Consider the following 20,949-nt stretch of genomic DNA (forward strand, 5'->3'; position numbering starts at 1 on the left):
GTGAAGGGATTAAGGGACATAAAAAGCAAGGAGTGTCAAGCTTCTCCGCACCTCACCTCCTCTCTAAGAAGAAATAAGAATTTAAACAATAAAACCATTAAACCCTATATATCCAGATCCCCTAATTTCAACCCAACCAATCAACAAAAAAAGAGCCCACAAACACAACCGCCGTATAGATCGTGATTCCCGAATACTGCAACTCATGCCACACCGACCAGCGCCTATACCTCTTCCTCTTCCACTCCTCCTTTGGCCTCGCAATGCCCGTCTTTGGATCGCGGTCTAGCAGCTCTTCCCGCGCCGGCATGTCAGGCGGCCAGATCGCGTAGCGGATCGGCGTCAGGAAGCCTGTCAGCGCGAGAAGCCACATGACCGGCGGCCAGAAGGCGTGGGTGAAGAGGTATAGGAGCCGGGCGTGAGGGGTGGTCGCGCGCACGGTGCCGACGATGGAACTGCGTGTTACGGCTACGACGAGGAAGACGGCGTAGAGAAGGTGAATCCAGAGCTTGTAGTGCCAGAGCATGACGTAGAGGCGGCGAGCGAGGGGCGCTCGTGTCTGAGGATCGCGCTCGTTGAGCGAGGATTTGATGGAGCCGGAGGAGGAGAAGCCCATGGTGCGGCCGCCAAGCCAGGAGGGGAGGAGAAAGGAGCGGATAACTGTTAAGGCGTGGAAGGGCGCCATCCACATTTGGGCGTATGAGTCTCGTTGTGCTAGGCGGTAGCCAGAGGGGATAAAGGATATCCATTCGTTGAGTCGGGTGAGTATTAATGAGATGAAACAAAGCCGGATTTTCCAGAGTAGTTGCGTGTGGCTGGTGTAAGCGACTAGCTGTCCGCCGGAGATGAGGACAACAGGGATGGTGAAGAGGGCCATCAGGAGGAAGACCTTGAAGAAGGCGTCGATGGCGTAGGCGGTTGCGCTGAGCCGGGCAAGGAACGACATTTGCTTGACCTCTTTTCCGAAGAGGCAGAAGTTGAGTTTGACGGCCGTCTGGAGGGTACCGAGGGTCCAACGGGTCCGCTGCTGTAGGTGTCCTGTTAGGGTCGGTGGCACGGTTCCGAATTGTAACGGCTCGTGACAGTAGGCTGTCTTCCAACCATGGCCGAGGAGGAGAGACGAGGTGTATACATCTTCAGCCAGAGATCCTACAGGCCAACCACCAATGGCTTCCAGTGCTTTGCGACGGATAACGTAGCCAGAACCGGTACACCAGGCAACGCCATTTGCGTCCTTAGTAGTTTCCATAACATGAATGAAACCATCGAGCGACTGGCAAAGTGGATCGTCTTCTGGAATATTGTAAAACATCTATTCAACTAGTGAGCATTAAGAAAGACAAGGGGGGGGTCATGAAGACAAACCTGAGGAAGACAAACGAGAGCCAATTGGTCATCATTGATAAGGTGAGCGACAAGAGCACGTAGCCACTGAGGCTCAGGTATCATATCAGCATCCAAAGCAGCAATATACTCCCCTTCACCTCCATCCAATGTTGTGACAAAATCAGTCCCGCCAGCCAGATTCCCAGCTTTGAAATGATGAGGTACGCCGGGAATCTTCGTTCTAGCATGATAGTACAGGTTTGGATACTCCATTCTCAAGTCCCTAACGGCCTTCTCCAACTCAGCATCCTTACCGTCGTCCAGGACGACGACTCGAAAGCGATCTTGGGGGTAATCAGAAACACAAGCGGCACGGGTAGTGTCTAAAACAATATCGATATCTTCCTTGCAGCAAGTGATGAAAACGTCAATCGTTGGGACATAATCCCCCAGGAGGCGAAGCCTAGGACGACGACGAGGACGAATCGATAGCATTTGGTAGAACTGATGGAATATGGTTGGATCTGTAATCCGTTAGATCTTGAGCCTGCAAGTTAAGGACAATACCTACAAGCAACGCAGGCTTCTGCAGCAATGAACACCCAAGCCATTATATACGTCTTATGAAATACTCGTTGGGCGATGACCGTGCAACTGATCCGATATATAAAGTATGTAAAATACGCAACCATGGAGAGAAGCGTAGAAAGTGGCGAGAGACGGTAGAGACGACGTTTCCATGGCGCGAGGTAGCCAGCATCGTCAGTTTTGGCAAGGATGTCAACGGAATAGAGTGTTGGATCAAGCTTCTTTTCAAATGATGTGATCTTTCCTGATGGCTTGTTGACCGAGATATCTTCCGAATCCACATCCGTATGGACTGATCGAGGGGTAGGATAAAGGGTTGATCCATCTAAGAACGATTCGACCGAATATATTGGTGGTTTTTCGGATTCTGAGTTATGATTACTTGAAAGAGAGCTGGTTGAAGATGTAGAATCTGACTGAGATATCATGATAGAACTAGGCAAAGTAGAGACAGGCTGACTGGAGAGTGATCTGATATTGGCACCTTCGCCATCGCTCAGCTTTGCTCCTGGCGGAACAGAAATCATATTGGAGCGTGCTCCCGGGAAAAGATGATAAAGGAAAGAATAGAAAAAAAAAGCTGGTGGACAAAAATCTACTCCATGTTCATGATATATATACGAAAGCAGAAATTGGAGTTGGCATTGACCTCCTCCGAAGTGGCAGCAGGACCACATGGCCTGTCTTTTTGGAAAAAGCGACTTCAGGTACGACGTGCATATTTGTTTGTTCAACATACGATAGGAATCGGATTTCTCTCTATGATCCCCATACAGGATACATGCAGCAAGCAGTGCATATAATTTTATTGGGCACTGTGCATTTAAAGCACTGTGATCTCCCTACTTGAACAGACCCACCTTGCGGTCCCCAGCAACTGCATGAAGTTGCTGCATCGATATCAAAAATTGGAACTCGATCGGGTATCGGGATCGTCGGGGCACGACTCAGCCACTGGACGAGTGCGAACTCCCCGCAGAAAAAAGAAGTAGAAAAATAAAATAAAAGATAAGGTAACATATATTGTTCCCATAAACTCATGTCCCACAGAGTCGTTGCATCATGGATGGGTGATGCAAGGTTCGGAGACAGTGGAATAGGGATTATCCATGCTTGTGGCCTGAGGCAGGCACATCGGAGGTCGGCGCAGCGTTCCTGGGCTATGCCAAAAGTGTACGGGGGAATAGGGGAAGAGGTCCCCTGCAACCTAGAGAGCCGTGGTAGACATATTAAAAGAGAAATCAAATCCAATTGCTGAAAGTTTGAAACACTTTCAATAATCTGGAAAGATTCCGAATTGATAAAAGTGCGTATAAAAACTACGAAAATTTATTTTTCGTGGTTCCATTTCAAGTCTCCGGACGCGAGCAGCGGCCGCTTATACCTGAGCCGAGGGTGAGCATTTCTGAGCTATAGCCTGAGCAACTCGAGCACTATTTCAAGGATCCTGTTTTTCCCCTATCGATCTCTTTTAGCTCCCTTGTGATACGGTTACAGTTCCCTGGTACAGCTGTGCATAAAGGATTAGGGTCAACTTTTCAACCGACGAATAAGACCATGCAATTAGGCTGCGCAGAAACCTATAGGTCCCTACTAAATAGGTTAGGTACCTACCCTATAGGGTAGGTTATAGTAAATAAGACCTAACCTATAGGTCCCTAAATAAATCTACGACCTAACCTATAGGGTAGACCTAACCTATAGGTATAGTGTATCCTAAGGTACTAAGGTACCTTTATACTTACGTAATACCTAAGGTCATAATTATTAATTAGTATAAGGATTAGTATAAAGATTAGTATAAAGATTAGTATAAAGATTAGTATAAAGATTACTTAGATTAGTATAAAGATTAGTATAAAGATTAGTATAGTTATCCTAAGTTTAAACGATTATAAAATAAATAAATTAAAATAGTTTTATATATATTTATTTTAGTACTTAGGCTCTACTATCCTTAAGTCCTTGCCTACTTTGTTACGCGATCTAAAATAGATCTTTTATCTTATAATTCTTATACTTGTTTCTTTAGTATATTAATACCCTTAAGAGTCTCTAGCTTAGATCCTAAAGGTAGAGTTAGTAAAACCGACTCTACGCTATTACGATCTCTATTAACTACTAGCTTAAGAATGTCCTTATCTTTAAAGTCTTCTAGTAGATTATAGATTAATAGATCTTACGTAGTATTTCTCTTCTTACGCTCTACTATTTATATACTATGTATTTTACGTATAGATATAAAGAGTACTTAAGTATTATCTTAAGCTATAGAACAAGCCTATAAGAGCCTCTTATATATAATAGTATTAAGGCGTCTTTATATCTATAGTGTTTACGCTTAATAGCCCGGCCGGTTTAGTTCTCCTTTCTTATTACTAATATAGTAATCTACTACTTATATATTAACTTTCTTTAGATATAAGTTAATAGATGTTTCTTACTCCTTTAGCTTAGCTTTTATCTCTTCTTTAGTTATACTATTAATATTAATAGTATTAGAAAGTATCCTTTTAAGCTTGTTACCTTACTCTTCTTAAAGTTAAGAAAAAAAAACTAATATAAGAGTATAGATAGCTAAAGGTTTAAGTTAGCTATAATAATAGCTATATATATTACGTAAAAAATTAAAGAGGCGCTTAATACTAACGCCTATAAGAAGAATATAAAGTAAGTCTCTAGCTATTACTATAAGGCTAAAGAAACAAGTCTTAAGCTACTACTAAACTAAGAGAAGTATATAGTTATTAGGTTCTAGTTTTAAGTTAGCGATTAGTATAAAGATTAGTATAAAATAACTTACTTATTCTAAGCTATATATCTACCTTATTATTTACTATATCTATACTTAACGATTAATCTTAATCTAATACTAATACTATAGTATTTATATTTACCTCTTAGAGTATTTAAAGACGATTAGAATTTCTTACGTAATTATAATAGTTCTTGGAGTAAACGACCAGACGGCAAGCTCGCATACGGAAACCGCGACCCCCGCATCGGGCAAGGCGCACGCACGGGCCGGCCGCCGCTTTCGCGGGGTATAAAAATCTCGCAACTCCATCACTCGCTCCTTTCCCTTCTTCCTTCCTTTTCAACAACCCAACAGCCTCCGCCTCGCAACGCTCGGTGCTTGTTCTTCATACGTATTCGGCCCTTCTGCCTAGAATCCTACCCCTTCCCGCCAGGCTCCCCTGATCGGCCACGCCGCAGCTGAGAAAGACCGCGCCAGCGACGTGCGGGGTAGCTTCAACCAGAATCCGCGATCGCCCCCTCCAGCCTCGATGCTGCTGAGCAGCCGTGATGCGGATCCCTCGAATGTGCGCCTCGCATTGGCCGAGTTACGGGCTCGACAGCGTCCAGACCCTCTCGCAATCTGCCTCGTCGCACCATCACCGCCCCTCACTACAGCGCGCTCGAGAAGCTGAGAGGCTGTGTGACACGGCCTGCCCTCGTTGCAGCACGATGGCCAGTCGCAGAAATGCCTCACGACGACGCGGGCTGTCTTCTGCCTAGCTATGCCCCAGGTGCCGCAGGTGAATGACGCGTCGGGAGCGTCCTAGTGAGTTTCCCCGTTGCCGTAGCACATGTCGTATTCGTCTTGATTGCGTGGCCCTGGGCTGATCCGAGGCGGCAGGATCATACGAGACTCTGCCAGGCGCATTCCTTGGAGGATCCGCCAATTGGACCGCGCCAGCTGCAGGATTGGCAGCTGAGACGCCGGACGACGGAAAAGACTGGAATGTGCCAGTCTACTAGTCTGGCTAAAGCCTTCGGACGGGCGGAGAGGGCAATATCCGAAGTCATGCACCCCCTCCTCCTACGATGATCGTCGCTCCTTCCTGCTCAGCTTTTCACGGCCTTGCCGACGATCGAGAGATAATACTAAGATCGGCCGATCGTGGTACGTAGCGAAGTGGGGATAACGGCTGCGGATGGTCATATTCCGGTATGAGAGTGTAGGATTAACGGCAACAGGCCCTTGCAGCTACGGCAGACCTCTCTGCATGAGAGGGGGCCGCATTGACGCCGAGGCACTTTTTCACGGAGACGGCGTCAGAAGGGGGGGAAGCATGGCATAGCGGGTGTGTATGGCGGGACACAGAGCGTATTACGGTTCTGTAAGGGCAGTGCGAGAAGCCTACATGAACCCGTTATTTCCCCGTCTCTGCCATCTCTTTTTCTAGTCTAGTTGTACAGCCAGCAGCCGGCAGAGAACTTCTCAACTACTCCTAATCATTTCTACCCGCTCTAGATGGCCACTCTTGCCTTCAAACCGTATACCTACAAGCCAACTCCTCCACGCTCTAAGAGCACAGCAACCCGCCACAAACCTGCCCCGGAACAAGTCAGCATCCTCAACAAGCTCTAGCAGATCAGGTCAAGCACTGCATCACTCAGCACGCCGCGACCAGCAGCAGCGGCAGCAGCAGATGGCGGTGGGGCCAACAGGCCCGGAATTCGAGGTATGTGATAGAGATGTGTTTGGCTTATAGCAACATTGGCTGACTTGTGGGATTCTAACCAGGGACCGGCACTGTTTACGGCGGCAGCGACAAAGCAAATAATGACGAAAACGACGTCGACCGAGACTTCCCCACAATCGAAGAATTGCTATTCACCAAGTTACAAGCGCAGGGCTTCATAACAGGGGGTCGGGGCCCAGACAAGACGGGCAGAGTTGAGAAGGTAGCTGCAGATGAGAGGGGTGGCTCTGTCGACTAGAGCAGGTCAGCGCAAGGCGATAACTCAGGCGGGAGTCCAGGTGAGTCGCACCCACTACACCCTCCATTATAGAAATGGACGGCCAATTTCTCTAACGTAGTATAGATGATCCAATTGTCCTCCTAGGCGACGGCGACTTGAGTGCCTCCAAAGCCGAAGCTAATGACATTAGTCTTCGCGCCGAAAGTGCAATAGCACTAGGCATTGGACTTTTCGATAGCCCAGAGACAGCCTTCGACTCGACAACTCCGGCCCCTCCTTGTAGTTCCGATGGGTGGCACGATATTAATGACTACCCCGAGACGACTCCGCGTATGTGGCTTGCGGAACAAGGAGCTTCGACGGCAGACTCCGTATATCCTCATACCCCTTCTTCGCGCCTCTCGAGCGAACCATTGCACGACAGCATCAGTACAGAAGGATCGCGCCATGCTATATCCGAGGCCACGACATCCTGTTCCGCTCGACCCCAAAGCTCGCCCCAACGCCATTGCAGAGCTTCGCTAGAGAACCAGCTCAGTCAAGAAGGTCGTCTTCATACCGTTCGAGGCGTGGCACACAAACATGAGCTGGTTGACCAGGCGTTCGACATTCTCCTCATTAATGAAGTGGCGAGGGAGCAGCAAGATGTGGAGCAGGAGAAGGACGAAGGCCATAGTGAGGATGAAGACGAGGGGCCACAGCAAGAAGTGAATATTGTAGCACCGGTGGTAACGGCCGAAAGGGCTGGTGGAAGTCCAAGACCGGCCAACCGATGGCAATCGCTTCCCAACCTCGACCCATCTCCAGAACCGAGTCATAACGAGGCAGGAAGCCGATGCGATCGTGATAGCAACGACGAGCTCAATAGCTCCGACTCGGCTGGTGACGATGAGAAGGAACCACGTCCTGCCAAGCGGAAGCAGCCGTCCTCATCTTACGGTGGCCTAGCACGTAAGAAGCGCAGGTGCCCTCTTCACCAGAGCCCTCCTCGCTAGCGTCGACCTCTCTCCAAGCCCCATCGCCAGTATCCCAAGTCGCACTCCCCTCTCAACCAGAGGTCAAGAGTCGCTACAAGCTCGAGTGCCGAGGGCCGATTACCTTCACCAGCGCCTTCTATACCACAAAGCATAGATACAACGATGCCGCTTAACGACTATAGCCTTGGTCGATCATCTAGAGCTACCCTACCAACACTGACCGAGATCACGTTCCGTCCGCACTCCGTACACTACTACTCCTTCACAGCGGTCGTCTAGGACGGTTTTGACGGGCGAGGAGTCTCTCTCGCCCAGGTTGTCCGACTTATCGCGAGCACCGGCCACATGAGAAAGATCGACGACTTCACCATCAAGCCGATGGAGCAACATTCGTACCTCTTGAGTGGCTTCAGCTAGCATGCCTCATCCCGGCTCTCGTCCAGTGGCGCGGCTCTATCGACTACCACGGAGGCAGGCCGTGATCACGTCAATGCAACGCGTACCGGACCCCAACATGGCAGAGCCGTTGATGCTAGAGCTCTTGTATCGCGAAGATGCGAGCCGTTAAGTAGTAATGACAATGGTGGTTTGAGCGATAGCGATCCTGATATTAGTAACAACGATGACGGGTGTTCGAGTGAGGCCGAGAAGCAGGGCGGTTTGAGCGCGAGGATGAATATCCCATAGGACCCTGTAGACGAGCAGCGCTTGGTGGCATAGAAGAAGGAGGGCAAGCCTTGGGACTAGATCTTCAAAAAGTTTCCAGGCAGGACTCATCCCGCAATACGCACGCGCTAGAGCATGGTTCGTCCCAGAAGCGAGTAAGCTTCCTCCCACAGGTGGACAGAGAGCAGCTCAAGCTCTGTGTGCCTACTTGCCCCTAGGCATCTTCTGGGACGAATATCTGATGAGGACCTCATCCTTCTGTCGGCCAGTCCCGTCGCGGCAGTAGGCACGGTCGAGGGAGGCGGCGGTCAATGCGAGGAGGTTTTTTTGGGGGGTGGGGTTCAGATGCACGGGCGAAACCACGAAAGGAAATGAAAGAGCTTGACATCGGAAGGAGACATGAGGCGCAACTCCTTGTTGGAAACAATTCGTGTATTATATAATAAGTCGTGCGTTTATTGATGTTCGCGACGTCGAGTGAATATCAGTGGAAAATTGTCTGAAGCTATTATTCTCATGAGTTCAGTCTATTTTTCGTAGCGATCTAATAGCTTCCCAAATGAAGTAGCTCTTCCCTCCTCGAAATAAGTCATACAGAGACCGATATCCACCAAGATGTTCCCAAATGCCTAGGACAGCTTGCGCCCTTGAATGCCCTTCTCCTCATCTATAACATTTTTGATATATTGCCTTCCTTCTTCGTCTCCATCGGACACTGCGCGAAGCGCCTCTGGATCGAAACGTGAATACATATTTGTTAAAGCAGCGAAAACCTCGAATGGAGTGGAATGTGCGTACTCCCAGTCGATTACACCCACAATATTGTATACGTCGTCGAAGAGGATATTGTGTAACAAAAAGTCCCGATGTACGATTGGGTATCCATTTTCGCAAGTGGTCGGACTTCTTGACAACTTCTTCTCCACTGCAGATTTGAGGCGTGATGGGAACGAAATCACGCCCTGCTTTAGCTTCGAAGGTCGTCATCTTCGCCAGGCCGAGCACGGAGAAAGCTTGAATTCCCGAATTTGGCGTGAGTGGCCCATGAGAGGAAATAATCTGCCGTTGATGTAAACGGTCCATTTTAACCTAAAACTTGTCTCCGATTGTGGATCTTTCTCCAATTCTGACATCTTTCTTCGTTCACTTTTGGCCTTTTCACCTAATCAGATTTGGCTGATTTAAGCGGATTTAAGAGCCATTTTAGTGGTTCAATTTAGGCGTTGGCTCCAGTTCCGGCTGTGCTGCCGATTCTGCACCTCGTTGCACGGTCCACTTCAAAACTTTGGTCATCATTTCAACCCCATCCAGAAACGGCGTTCAACTTCTCTACAAACGACAACCTTTACAATTGGCACTTTATCCCTATCCAGAAACGGCGTCCAACCTCCCGCAGACCCCTCCAAGCCCTCCACAAACTTGCCGACATTGTTTCATCAACCAGCGGCGAAAGGGCGAAGCAGTTCAGATCATCAATGCAATTGTACAAACTTCTAATATCGACAACATTGTGATTTCTAAAAGGAGCCTATCGAAGTATTGTAGCGCCCCTTCGACATTCATCCCTGCGCTCCGTCGATGAAGTTCAGCCAAGGATCATCAACTCTGCATCCTCAGTTGGAGCACGGGAATCATTCACGGACCCAGCTACTCTCTCCAAAGTTCGCGCACCACTAAAACAAACCCGAAAGAGTCGAGAGAAATCTTCGCGAATTACGAAAGCTACCAGGACGCGCCGTCCTCAACCTCGGACACTCATGCTCGCAACCTTTCTTTGTTCTTGGGCAGCGTTCAAGGCAACGAACTGCATTGTGCAAAGATGTAGAATGGCACATATTCGGACAGGAATGCCCACAGAGTAGTCTTGACGAGCATCTCTTAGCACAACCGCCTTCAGGGGCGAGCCGAGCGAAATCGTCCGGCACTGAGACTTCGATGGGGGTTTCTTTATGTCGAGGACAGCAGAGTGCAAGCCTTGGACCGATGTTGTTTGAGCGCTCTAGAATAGAGAGTACTTCAGCCCACATGGGAACAGGTCTCGAGGTATCGGAGTTGCCGATAATGTACATCCCATGTCGTGCACGACTCAGCAGCACATTGATGCGGTTTGAAGTCTTCAAGAATCCACATTTCCGCTCATCGTTGCTCCGAACTAAGGAGACGACAATAACTTTTGCCAGGGACTTCAAGACGACCCGGAAACTTCTACAGATGGCCAAGTCCAAGTCCAGAAAACGACACTCCTCAATGCTTTAAGGATTGCTACCGTGGACAACTTCCAAGGCGAAGAGAGCTTCCAACTCTCCTTGATCTCGATCCCCAACAACGATCTCGAAGGAATTCGCTAGTCGCTTCTTGATTTTCTGCAATTGTCCCAGATATGGAGTAATAACTGCAATATCCTCACTCCCATACGTTCCTTGCCTTACAAGATGTGAGACAAGAGCAGCGATCATATCCACTTCGAAAGTATTGGTTCTGGATAAGGAGACAGCATTGGCAGGTCGCGGGTCTTCTTTCTCTTGATGGTCAAGCCAGTACAGACGATCTCGCATCCCATCGACTTCCGGATATTCTAACACTGAGGGATGATCTTGCAAGTCCGGATAGAGCGGGACTCTGACTAGCTCTGAGATGGAAGGGTGCATTCGTCGCTGAGTCTTCAATGTACTTAATGGTACCTGGAGATTCCCCATCTGTGGCCTGACGAGACGCTCAAATAGCGAGATGTCGAGGGAATATCTCTTGCCTCGGGGATTGTCATGTTGAAGCTCGTAATTGTTGATCTGGGGCCGGAGCTGTTCGTGATCGCCGATCAAGATTGCATGTTCAACCCCGGGTAGGAATGCAGTGAGGGTATGTGCCTCGAGAACTTCTCCAGCTTCTTCGCAAAGCATTACTTTTGCTCGCACGCGCTGGAGCAACTCGATGTTCCTTGCCAGCCCAGACGTCGTCACGCCGATAACGTGGGCTTCTCGAAGACATCGAAGATCTAGTTCCCTGTGACATCTATCCAGCGCGGATTTGGAACCATGGTAGGAATCCAGTGCATGGGTGAGATCATTGGTGAGTTGCGCACTCCTTTGCTCAATCCAATGCTTGTGGAGAACACCACGCTCCGACGTCGACATCTCTCTCAGAGAAATGGCCGAGAGCTGAGCAACAGGACGATTCGAAGCGAGTTTCTTCGGCGCTCCTCTAAGCCAACTCTCTACAACCCTAAACTTCCTTCCCTTCACTTCCTGAAACCCCTCCTCATCTACCCCCTTCCCAAACAATTCCTTGAAGTGCGGATTATGGGTCCTCATAAGATGGGCTTGGATGTTTGTCCAAGAATTTGGATTATTCAACCCAGACAATATATCTTCAATTTCTCGCAGCGTTTCCCCAATATCCCGATTGTGTTCCCACGTATCATGTTTTTCTGTCCTCGTGGGTTTAGCTCCTTCCCGTACATGATGGAGAGTGAGATTTTGAAGCAAATCGGATTTGGATCGTGAGCCTACACGGATGACTTGCCTCACGCCATCCTTCACTAAATGCTCCAACAACTGGTCGAGAGCATGATTCGTGTAGCATACACAGATGATGGGACCTAGGTCGGCTGCCTTTCGGTTGTGGAGTAAAGCCTTGATGATTGCCACACCGGTATAACTCTTTCCTGTACCTGGCGGGCCTTGGACGAGAGCTAGCCCTGTACTGAGAGCTTGGATGACGGCGAACTGTTGTGCTTCGTCGAGCGTTGATCCTCCGTCCAGCTTGGTGAAGTCGAATGCTTGTCCGGGCTTTAGAGTCAGTGGTACGCCGGCGAGAACGTCAAGGTTGAAACTGAATCCTCTTTTGGTCGCGTATGCTGGAGGTTTTACGACGGCAGCAGAAGCTTGCGAGTCTGGTGCCACGATCTCCGTGAATGGAAGGCTCAGTTTCCGGCTCATTTCCTGCAACGCTTGCAGAGTGGGCTGAAACGAAGGTAGAAGCACCCCAGGAAACTCAACAAGTGATTGTCGAGTTTTGGAAGCTGTAGTATGAGTGCTGATCCAAACTGCATCTTCCGTTTTATATTCAGCCAGGCTCAGTAGCACAGACGCACGCTTCGCTTCTCTGAAAAGGCTGGGAATATCATCTGATTTTGTCTTGTCGTCTGCACTGGAGTCCTTTCTTGCGCGGGATGGCAATATTGGATCGCAGACGCAGAGGAAAATGATTTTGCCATTTGAAGAGACGAAGCAGACTAGCGAATCGACTTGCAGAAGCTTGCTTCCTTTCCACCATTCTTCTCGCTGCTTGGTGGATTTGTTGTTGATTTGGGGAGGTTGGTCAAATTCTGCTACGACTTGCAGACCTTTTCTGCGATCTACACTCATGCGGGAGAAGCGGACGTTGTGATAGATGAGCTTCCGAACGCCTTGCTGACCTTGGTGTATTGTCGGTACCTTACGATCGGGATGTTCTAGCCTTGTAACCTCTTCGCGCACTGCGTCTCGTAGTTGTCCCACTGTATCTTCGCGGAGGAGCCGAAATTGTCTGTCCAGGAGTCCGGCGAGACCTGAGAGGTGGTTTTGTGTTGAGTCGATTAATGGGAGATATTCTTATCGTGGGGAAGCGATCTCTCGCGCGGTGGGGAGGATCTGGATATCGGCGATACTCGCATGGTCGTTATCGTGTCGAGCGCCCTTGCTGGAAAGATTTCCGGGCAAGTCTTGAGCCAACTCGAAAGCTGCAGATAGGAGATTTTGCGGAGTTGATTGGGTTGGTGCGAGAGGCAACGAAGAGCCGATGTTGAGACGACGTCTGATTCGAGTGAGGCTCTGTTGTGCATTCGGTACCATGAAATTCTCTAGAATGCAGGTAGAGATTGTCTCTACAATAGCGGTAAAGCCTTCGATGACTTGGGCACTCTGGTTGATCTCGATCAGCCTGTCGAGAACTGCGAGACTTGATGATATGGCAATGGTAGAGACTTCCTCATCGCTTCAAGAATGTCCCAAACTCATTCCACTTAGGGCAGTTGTTGTAGAGCGGAACACTTGAAGACCACGTCGACCGCTGGGACTGAAGAGAAAGGTGTAGATGGTATCAATAGGAGTTTCCAGAATTAGGGAGGATAGTACATCGGGGTGAGAGATGATCTTGTAGAAAGGAAGAGTCCTATCTCTAAATATCGAGACGGTGGTTTCATCCTTTTGGTTGGCATCTATAATGTCCGTTAGGGTCTTGATGATTGCAAGTCCCGTCTCTGCACCGAGTTTTGTAATGACGTACTGGCGTGTTCCCGCATCCTCGCTCTTAATGAGATTCCAGCCCATTTGGAAGAACTTTTGTGTGTCTACAACAGCTTCGAAACGTGAGGAAATCGGGTTGGGTCTGGGAATCATGTATGTCCATTTTCGGCAGGCTGCTTCGGTTTCAGTCTCCTTCCGAAGCTGTTGATTTGTGGTGCTTGTTGAGCTTGCGGTGCTCGTTGATGTGTCATGGCTGAATCGACAGTAGGTGCCGCGACGGCAACGGCCGCGTTGGAAGTCGAAGCAGGGCCCTGGTCTATTGTGTCTTGAAGTCAGTGGTTGTTCTTATAGACAAGGTAGAGCATCGAGTACTCACGGCATTCTGGAAGGTGTGTTGGATGATTGACTAAAGATTGTAAGCAAACAGGCAGAGCAAGTAATGTTGCTGGTAGCTAGAGGTTGCCGCGTGAGAAGGCTATGATTGAAGGATGTAGAGGGTAGAACACAGTAGAAACACAGATGATTTGATAGTGGTACATAGCAGAACAAGAATTAATATACAGAGGAAATGCTTTGGAAAGCCTCATCAGCCTCCCACTTCACCTTGGGGGCCCCAAACGACTAGTTGCTGAAGAGCATGCATGATAAGAAGTTGTGAATCATTGTATCGAATCGGACGCCGCTGGCAAACGCGCGATGCGTTGTTTGAGCATCAACAGCCAGTCAGACGAAGGGGGCCTCCCCAGCCCAGCACGGTAACGGCCGTTTACGACGAATTGATCATGTTGCATCAAGAAATCTGTCACTTGTCGACCGCGAGGCTCTCATCGAAAATCCTTATGGCAACCTAACCTAATTTGGTTAGCGCATAGTAAATGGAACCGCCACACATCCCTTGCCTCAATCTTACGTTAGATCAAGTTAATCGTTAGATCAGCTTTACAACAGCCTCCATAAACGACCCTCCGAGGGCCAGGGGCCAGTTTATAACAGTATCACATTCCAGCCAACACTTCCATCTCGCAGACTTCTTCCGCCACGAGCTCGAACGCGATAACCGGTCAAAGAACAAGTACAGTACACGAACCACAAAACAGGCCACCTTCTACTTGGCAGAACGAAAAAAAGTACCTTTTAATGGTCGTATCGCCATCGCTACGGCCTATCCTCCCTTCGACCCTCGAAACACATACAAAAGACGATGAACTCGAGATCAGCCGCGGGGTTCTTTGGACTTGGCGCGAAGTCTTGCTAGTTCCTGGGCTTTGGATCCTGGAGCACTCTTCAAATCTTCTCCCGCATCATCCAGACCGCGGTGTCTCTTTCGAGGTGGATTGTAGCCACAGTAGAAGAATTCCCCGTGGTCAGCGAGATGCTTTTGATTTGCTAGGAAGTCTTTGTATTTCCCCAGCTCTACCACCGTCATGGTGTCGTTTACGAAACAATAAACGACCTGATCACGCAATTCCTCAAACTTCTTCCCCAGGTCTTCCACGAGGACATAGTCAACACCTGTCTGGCGGCCGGTTTTGGAACTTTCGAAGCGTACTTTATACTTCGCATATCTCATAATATCCAATCCCGTTGCAACCATTTTCTCTTCGACCTGTGAGAGACTGGCATCGACATGCGCTTCCTGTTGCATGAGTTCCCCAAGATCCTGGCTGCTTGAGGCTTTTGCCTCGGCCACCGCAGCTTGAATCTCTTTCTGCTCAGCCTCTAGTTTCTTCTTCTCTTTCTCCAGCTGTATCAAACGGCTCGTCTCAAACAGTTGTGCCTTCAATAACCTTACGCGCTCGTCATCATCATTAATATCAAGCTTTAGGCCTATTAACTCTATTTCTCTCTCCTTGATAGATTGCCGCGCTGCTTCTAGGTCCTTTTCCAAGCCTATTATTCGGCTCTTGGAGGCTTCTAGCTTCTTTTCAACGTCGGCCTTTGCTGTTTTCAGCTCCTTGATGTACGAGCCTGAAAGTTGCCTCAAGTTTTCCAGGTCCTGTCTCGTCTTCTCCAGTTCCGCTTGCACGCTCTCTGTAGCTTGCAATGCTGTTCTTAAATCATTCAATCCTGTCTCCAGGCCACGAACTCGTTCTGCCTCTTTCCGTAAGGTCTCAACGTCTGCCTTGACCGTCTTCAATTCTGTTGTGAGCTCTGCAATAGCTGCCTTCCCTTGCTGAAGTAGTGCTTCATTCTCTGCCTTGGCTGTATCTAGTTCTCCTTTAAAGACGCTTGTAAACTCTATGTCTCTCTGCGTGGCGTCGCGCGCTGTCTTCAAGCTTTCTCCGAGGTCACTAGTAGTCACTTGTTCTTGCTGCAACTGCTTCTTCACCTCCGCGAGCTCCCCCTCGAGCCATTCGACACGTTCAGCCTTTTGCCGTTGGCTCTCGGCGGCTGCCCTCGCCATGTCCAGTTCTGCTTGGAGGTCATGGACAGCCCGGCCTTCTTGTTCCAAGACTCCTGCCCGTCTGCTCACGACTGCGAGCATTTGCTTGAGATCCGGGGTCCCTGTTTCGACTCCAGCGCCTGTTCCATCCGCGATAGCGAGCCGCTCGCCCGGGACCAGCTTCTGCCACTCGAGAATCTTCACGCGAGCATTTTCATCATGCGCTAGGCTGTTCTGGCTATAGAGAGCAATGAACTTGGCGATCGACTTTTTCAGGTCCTCAATCTCATCAAATTGCGCCTCCGCCGAAGGCAGATCTTCAATTTGAAGTTCATCCGAATGGATCGTCTCGCAATCACCGTCTTCATAGTTCGGCTCAAGCTGGAGTCGTCCTGAGAAGGCTGTACTCATCTTCTCCACTCCTTCTCTGGTCTCCTTGATCTTTGCAAGTATCATATCCAAGGTCCTGCCCTTGATAGTGGCCACTTCCTTGGAGTTCCTTAGGTCTTCGGCCTGCCGTTGACTAGCGAGCTCTAATTCGGCAACTCTTTCTTGGAAGCCTTGAGACATTGCTCCGGCATTGATATCTTCTGGCCTTCGTATGTCGCCCCTTTCCCATTCCACGATTCTCGATCGTAGTGCTTCTGATTCTATCGTTGCTTGTTGTGAATGTGCGGCAAGCTGCTGTCGCAATGACTGTGCCGCTGATGCTTGCCTATCACTCTCAGACTTATACTCCGAGATCCTACGCTCGAATTCTGCGATCATCAAGCGACATTTCTCTAATTCGTCTGCCATCCCTCGTTGATCTTGGTGCTGCTTTGCGAGCACGACCTGCATTTCGCGAGCAGATTCGTGATCTGCAATTGTCCTTTCAAGAGTCTCTATCGTCTGCTGACTCTGACGAAGCTTCTCAGCCAATTCCAACTGTTGTCGCGACTCTTCCCGCATGCGATTTCTCTCTACAGTCTCAAGTTCATCAATTCTCTTCTGGTAATGTTGAATTTGCGCGAGTTGCCCCGCTGAACTCTCTCGAGCCTCGGACAGCCTCGTCTTATTGTGCACGTTCTCTTCCTGTTGTGCAGCCAATCGCTTCTCGGCATCCTCCAGCCGCAGCGTAATCGCAGCTTGCGCAGCCTCATGTACTGCATTCTGGGCTGCGTTCTGAGCTGCAGTTTGGGCTGCGCTGTTCTGGAGTGCGCGGATGCGTTCGCGAGCTTGATCAAGGCCATTGTTCTGCTCTGGCGCACGCTGGATGGGTCTGTCAGTGGTCTCTAGATCTACACCACGCCAGAGCGACAGGTCAGCAGGAAGGGCTGGCATTTGAAAGAAGAATTGCAAGATGCTGCGCTTGACAAACAAGTTGGTGATGTACCTCCCACTAGGAGGTGCTTGGCAGATGTTGTGGAAGAAGAAGCAAGGGTTACACTCCTTGAGTGCTCTTTCATATGGCCGCCCGTACCGACGCTTCTTCGTTACGTTTGAGACGTCCGTGGTCCACCGTGGCGACACGCCTCGACGCGGCTGCTGCTGCGTTATCTGTATTCGATGAAGTAATTCGCAGTGTGACTGGGTTTCGGCTTGGAGGTCGTATTCAAATCTATTTGGTGGTCTAGCTTTTGAGAGCATATCTCAAACGTTTACGCGGTCTGGGTCCTCCTCAAGCAGAAGATTGATCGCCGTTGATTCAAACTCGAAAGCTTTGGCAATGGCGACAAACCCCCGCTGCCATTCTAGGTCTGGCCCAATGCAGGAAACCTTGTGTTTGCCATCAGTCTTCGGGACGAGATTCGTGAGGCAGGGATAGTTGCGCATCGAGAACATCCAAAGCTGTATATATGCTATCTGGAATTGGCCGTCCTCCTCCATGGGGATATTAATCGCCTCCGTCCATCCGTTGGCATATTCCAGCACTACACGGTTCGTTGGAGAACTACGCCACATATGCCGTAGTGCCTCTCTGGTTTGACATCTCGTGGGATCGATGAGGACTTTCATAGCGACGTGACTGTCTTCAAGGTATAACGTATCGACCAAGAAAGTCCTGATGGAAGTGATCATTCCGTTGACGGCCAGAACGTTTTGTTGAAGCCGCGTTCTGGTAGCGCCTTCACCTACCTGACAAAAGATTGTCCCGTCCTGAAATCCACGTACAATATCTTCTTTATTTGCAAATGATACCATCGAGGCCTTTGCCTTAATTAGTTTTATTGTTGTTGGGTCTATCTTCTCTACGAGCTCTAGATCGCCGCCAACGATGAACATCCACGTCCTTTTCATACTATAGAGGTAATATATAAGTTCCTGTTACCATTAGTCGATGCTTTTTGAGGCAAGGCTAACGTGCTTTACATCGTCGCATTTAAGGCAGTTAATACGTTCTAGAGTTCCCTTGTGAAAAGAATCCCATAACCCTACAAAGGGTCGTAACGCAGCAAGCGCCGCATACAAGGCTGGCCGCTTCTCAATCGCCTTCAAATCGACCTCTACCCGTTTCGAGCAAAACCCCTTTCTCCACGACGTATTAGTCTCGAGAAAGCGGAAGACGGTCCCATCGTTGTGAGGGATGGACTTGATGTTCCAGTTCTGCTCCTCTACGTCGAACTAACGATTTAAATCATCTACATTGTCAGCTCATTATAATTATATCCGAATCCGCATAAATACCTTCATTGAGGAGATCAACAGCCCACCACACATTGTGAGGATAAATATATTGTCTTGCGGCTTCCAGTCTGTGTTGGCCGTGAGTGTGCGTCAGCACGGCTCCTTGAGGAAGCTCAAGGCGTCGGAGGTTCTCGGTATCCTGCAAATCTTCGATGGTTACTCTAGATAGACCCAGCGCCTGGGCGAGAACGGATGGGGATATTTTGGCCCGTATGCGGTTCCGTTGAACATTTGGAAAGCATCCCCGATCTCTGAACTCGCCGAGCCAGAAGTCTATCTTTTTGGATTGAAGCGGAATGGATGGCCGGCCTAGAGGCGGCTCATACTTCAGACTCTCCAATCTCACCAAAGCTACACCCACTCGAGCCCTCTCAGCGAGATGGTCCAAGGACTCTGCGTTTTCCTGTGGGTCTCTCATCCCGCGCAGGACGTATTGAACCGTTCGAGGTCCATCTCCTGCATATATGGCGGTTACATGCCGAGGCCTTTTTTGCTGACTGAGTGCAGATGACAAGCTGGGTACTGACTGGATTAGATCCCAGCATTATAAAGCAGCAGGCAGCCCTTCTAGAGCATCAAACCGTAAGCATAATAGAGCACGACTCGAGAGCGGTATCTCGAAGAGCAACTGGTATATGGCGCTTGAGAGGCACAGGTCAGGGCGAGAGTGGCGTGCACACCCCATTGAAGATGCAACCGTCCGTTGCTACGTCAGTCTCGGTTGGGCACGAGGATCATATTGATGGCACCTTTGAGTTTGGTGGGATCCGAGTAAAGCTCGTAACGTACAAGTCAATACCTGGAGTAGTCCTGGTCAACGCGTCGAAGACTATGAGCGAGTGGAATACGTTACGCACGCTTAACCATCCTAATATCGTTGGATTTGATGACGATAACTCTGGCACTAGCCACTGGTTGCCGACAAAGGCTGGGCAAAATGAGACTGATCCGAAGGGGCAGTGTGAACTATACGTTATGAAGCCGCCTTTATCTGTCACAGTTGCGGCCGCTGCAGCCCAGTATCCATGGTCATTACTAGATGTGCGAAGAATTTGCAAAGACGTATGTTATTAAGAAACTATCTAACTTAGCATAGTAATACTAACACAGCACAGACTCTTAACGCTCTTGAATACCTAGCTGGGCAGAATCTCTTACGAGGTAACTTCACTGCAGAACACATACTAGTGACCGGGGAAGGGTTCAAACTTGGTGAGTCTCGATATTTGAGTGTTTAAAAGTTGCTAAGAAATGGCGTAGCAAATGTTCACTTGTGTCAGGTCGCACAGGACAACTGCGACGTGGGAGATCTTCGATCGGTTAGTCGGATCCTCAAAGAGATCCTCGAAGGGAGTAACCGCGTTCCAGATAATGGAGAATGGATAGGCTTCTATAATGTTGCGATGAAAGAGCTTACTTTTAAGGAATATCAAGACGTGTTGCCTGAATTGCTCGTACGGTATTGGCCCCCGCATGGGGGAGAGTATGAAAATAGATCTCAAGAGGACAGACTTCGTGGAATTGCCTATCTTGTTAGTCAAAGGTAGCGTAATACTTTCCAATAGTAGCTTTAATCTTTTATTTTTGTGCCCATTAGTATATAGAAGGCGTCAGTATTGTCCTTTGAGCATTCTGGGCCTTGAACAATTAGATTCCTTTGAAATACTAGTCTAATTTCTACTATATTGTAATTTCGACTATATTGTAAATTTACTTTTATACGGCCAATCAAATCAGCCTCCTCTTTGTACTTTATTGTAATTTGTACTAAATATATGTGAAATATTGATTAGAGTGACTATTGTGACGGTTCAAGCATTTCGCGAAGGTCACGTGTTAGCTAGGATCACGTGCTCGCTTGCCTAATTGGGCCAGGCCACAAGCGAGGAATGTAGATACTTAAAGGGACCTTTGCTCAAAGACTCTCTTTTCTCCTTAGCTTAGCTTTCGCAGTAAATGGCTATCCTGCAAATGCCTCATCCGTAGGATTCTCTTGTAGGGCCGTGACAACTATAAAATGAGAGGTTGTCCTATTACTTCCAAGTATAGTAGAGCTAAGCACTCAGTAGACTCGTTCCTTTTATCTGCAGGGCAGCTTGGCTCGGACGAATTACGACGGTAAATCATTCGTTAAATGAAAGGTATTAGAGTTTAACACATGCCACACAATTTATAACCATTCTTATCTTCCTGCTCAGATCTCGGAATAGGGGGACATCGGAAGTTGTCATATAAGCTGAAATTGTCAAGACATAGCAGAGATTTTTTCCGTTCTCATTGTCGGTTTCCGTATTCAAGACATATTCCATCTGTAACGAATTGGACCCGGGATTGGAACTTGGTTTTGACATGAGGTCATGTGACCTGCGTTGCCGTGGCTACGTAGCGTGGCGGTCTATGTATATAGTAC

General features: G+C 48.8%; 5 protein-coding genes across 5 annotated transcripts; 2 read left to right on the plus strand and 3 right to left on the minus strand.

Annotated features, from left to right (window-relative positions):
* Positions 1–127: 127 nt before the first annotated feature.
* Positions 128–2,342, minus strand: M430DRAFT_93293 (glycosyltransferase family 2 protein; the record flags this gene model as incomplete). The annotated part of the gene is made up of 3 exons (XM_024869769.1): positions 128–1,312; positions 1,366–1,850; positions 1,898–2,342. The coding sequence occupies 3 exons, from the start codon at positions 2,340–2,342 to the stop codon at positions 128–130; spliced, it is 2,115 nt and encodes a 704-aa protein (XP_024724551.1).
* Positions 2,343–6,172: 3,830 nt separating this feature from the next.
* On the plus strand, positions 6,173–7,774 carry M430DRAFT_14334 (hypothetical protein; the record flags this gene model as incomplete). The annotated part of the gene is made up of 5 exons (XM_024862814.1): positions 6,173–6,265; positions 6,290–6,383; positions 6,446–6,625; positions 6,748–7,575; positions 7,638–7,774. 5 exons carry the CDS (start codon positions 6,173–6,175, stop codon positions 7,772–7,774), a joined length of 1,332 nt encoding a protein of 443 aa, XP_024724552.1.
* A 2,745-nt stretch (positions 7,775–10,519) lies between these two features.
* M430DRAFT_14336 (hypothetical protein) lies at positions 10,520–13,870 on the minus strand (the record flags this gene model as incomplete). The annotated part of the gene is made up of 4 exons (XM_024862817.1): positions 10,520–12,813; positions 12,913–13,238; positions 13,293–13,805; positions 13,866–13,870. 4 exons carry the CDS (start codon positions 13,868–13,870, stop codon positions 10,520–10,522), a joined length of 3,138 nt encoding a protein of 1,045 aa, XP_024724553.1.
* Positions 13,871–16,042: 2,172 nt separating this feature from the next.
* Positions 16,043–17,501, minus strand: M430DRAFT_62327 (hypothetical protein; the record flags this gene model as incomplete). Its single annotated transcript, XM_024868980.1, has 2 exons — positions 16,043–16,462; positions 16,588–17,501. 2 exons carry the CDS (start codon positions 17,499–17,501, stop codon positions 16,396–16,398), a joined length of 981 nt encoding a protein of 326 aa, XP_024724554.1. The 3' UTR covers positions 16,043–16,395.
* A 1,728-nt stretch (positions 17,502–19,229) lies between these two features.
* On the plus strand, positions 19,230–20,086 carry M430DRAFT_23538 (hypothetical protein; the record flags this gene model as incomplete). Its single annotated transcript, XM_024864926.1, has 3 exons — positions 19,230–19,601; positions 19,655–19,751; positions 19,800–20,086. The coding sequence occupies 3 exons, from the start codon at positions 19,230–19,232 to the stop codon at positions 20,084–20,086; spliced, it is 756 nt and encodes a 251-aa protein (XP_024724555.1).
* Positions 20,087–20,949: the final 863 nt, after the last annotated feature.

This window comes from Amorphotheca resinae (genome assembly GCF_003019875.1).
Source record: "Amorphotheca resinae ATCC 22711 unplaced genomic scaffold M430scaffold_1, whole genome shotgun sequence".
In the NCBI taxonomy this organism is placed as follows: Eukaryota; Fungi; Ascomycota; class Leotiomycetes; order Helotiales; family Amorphothecaceae; genus Amorphotheca; species Amorphotheca resinae.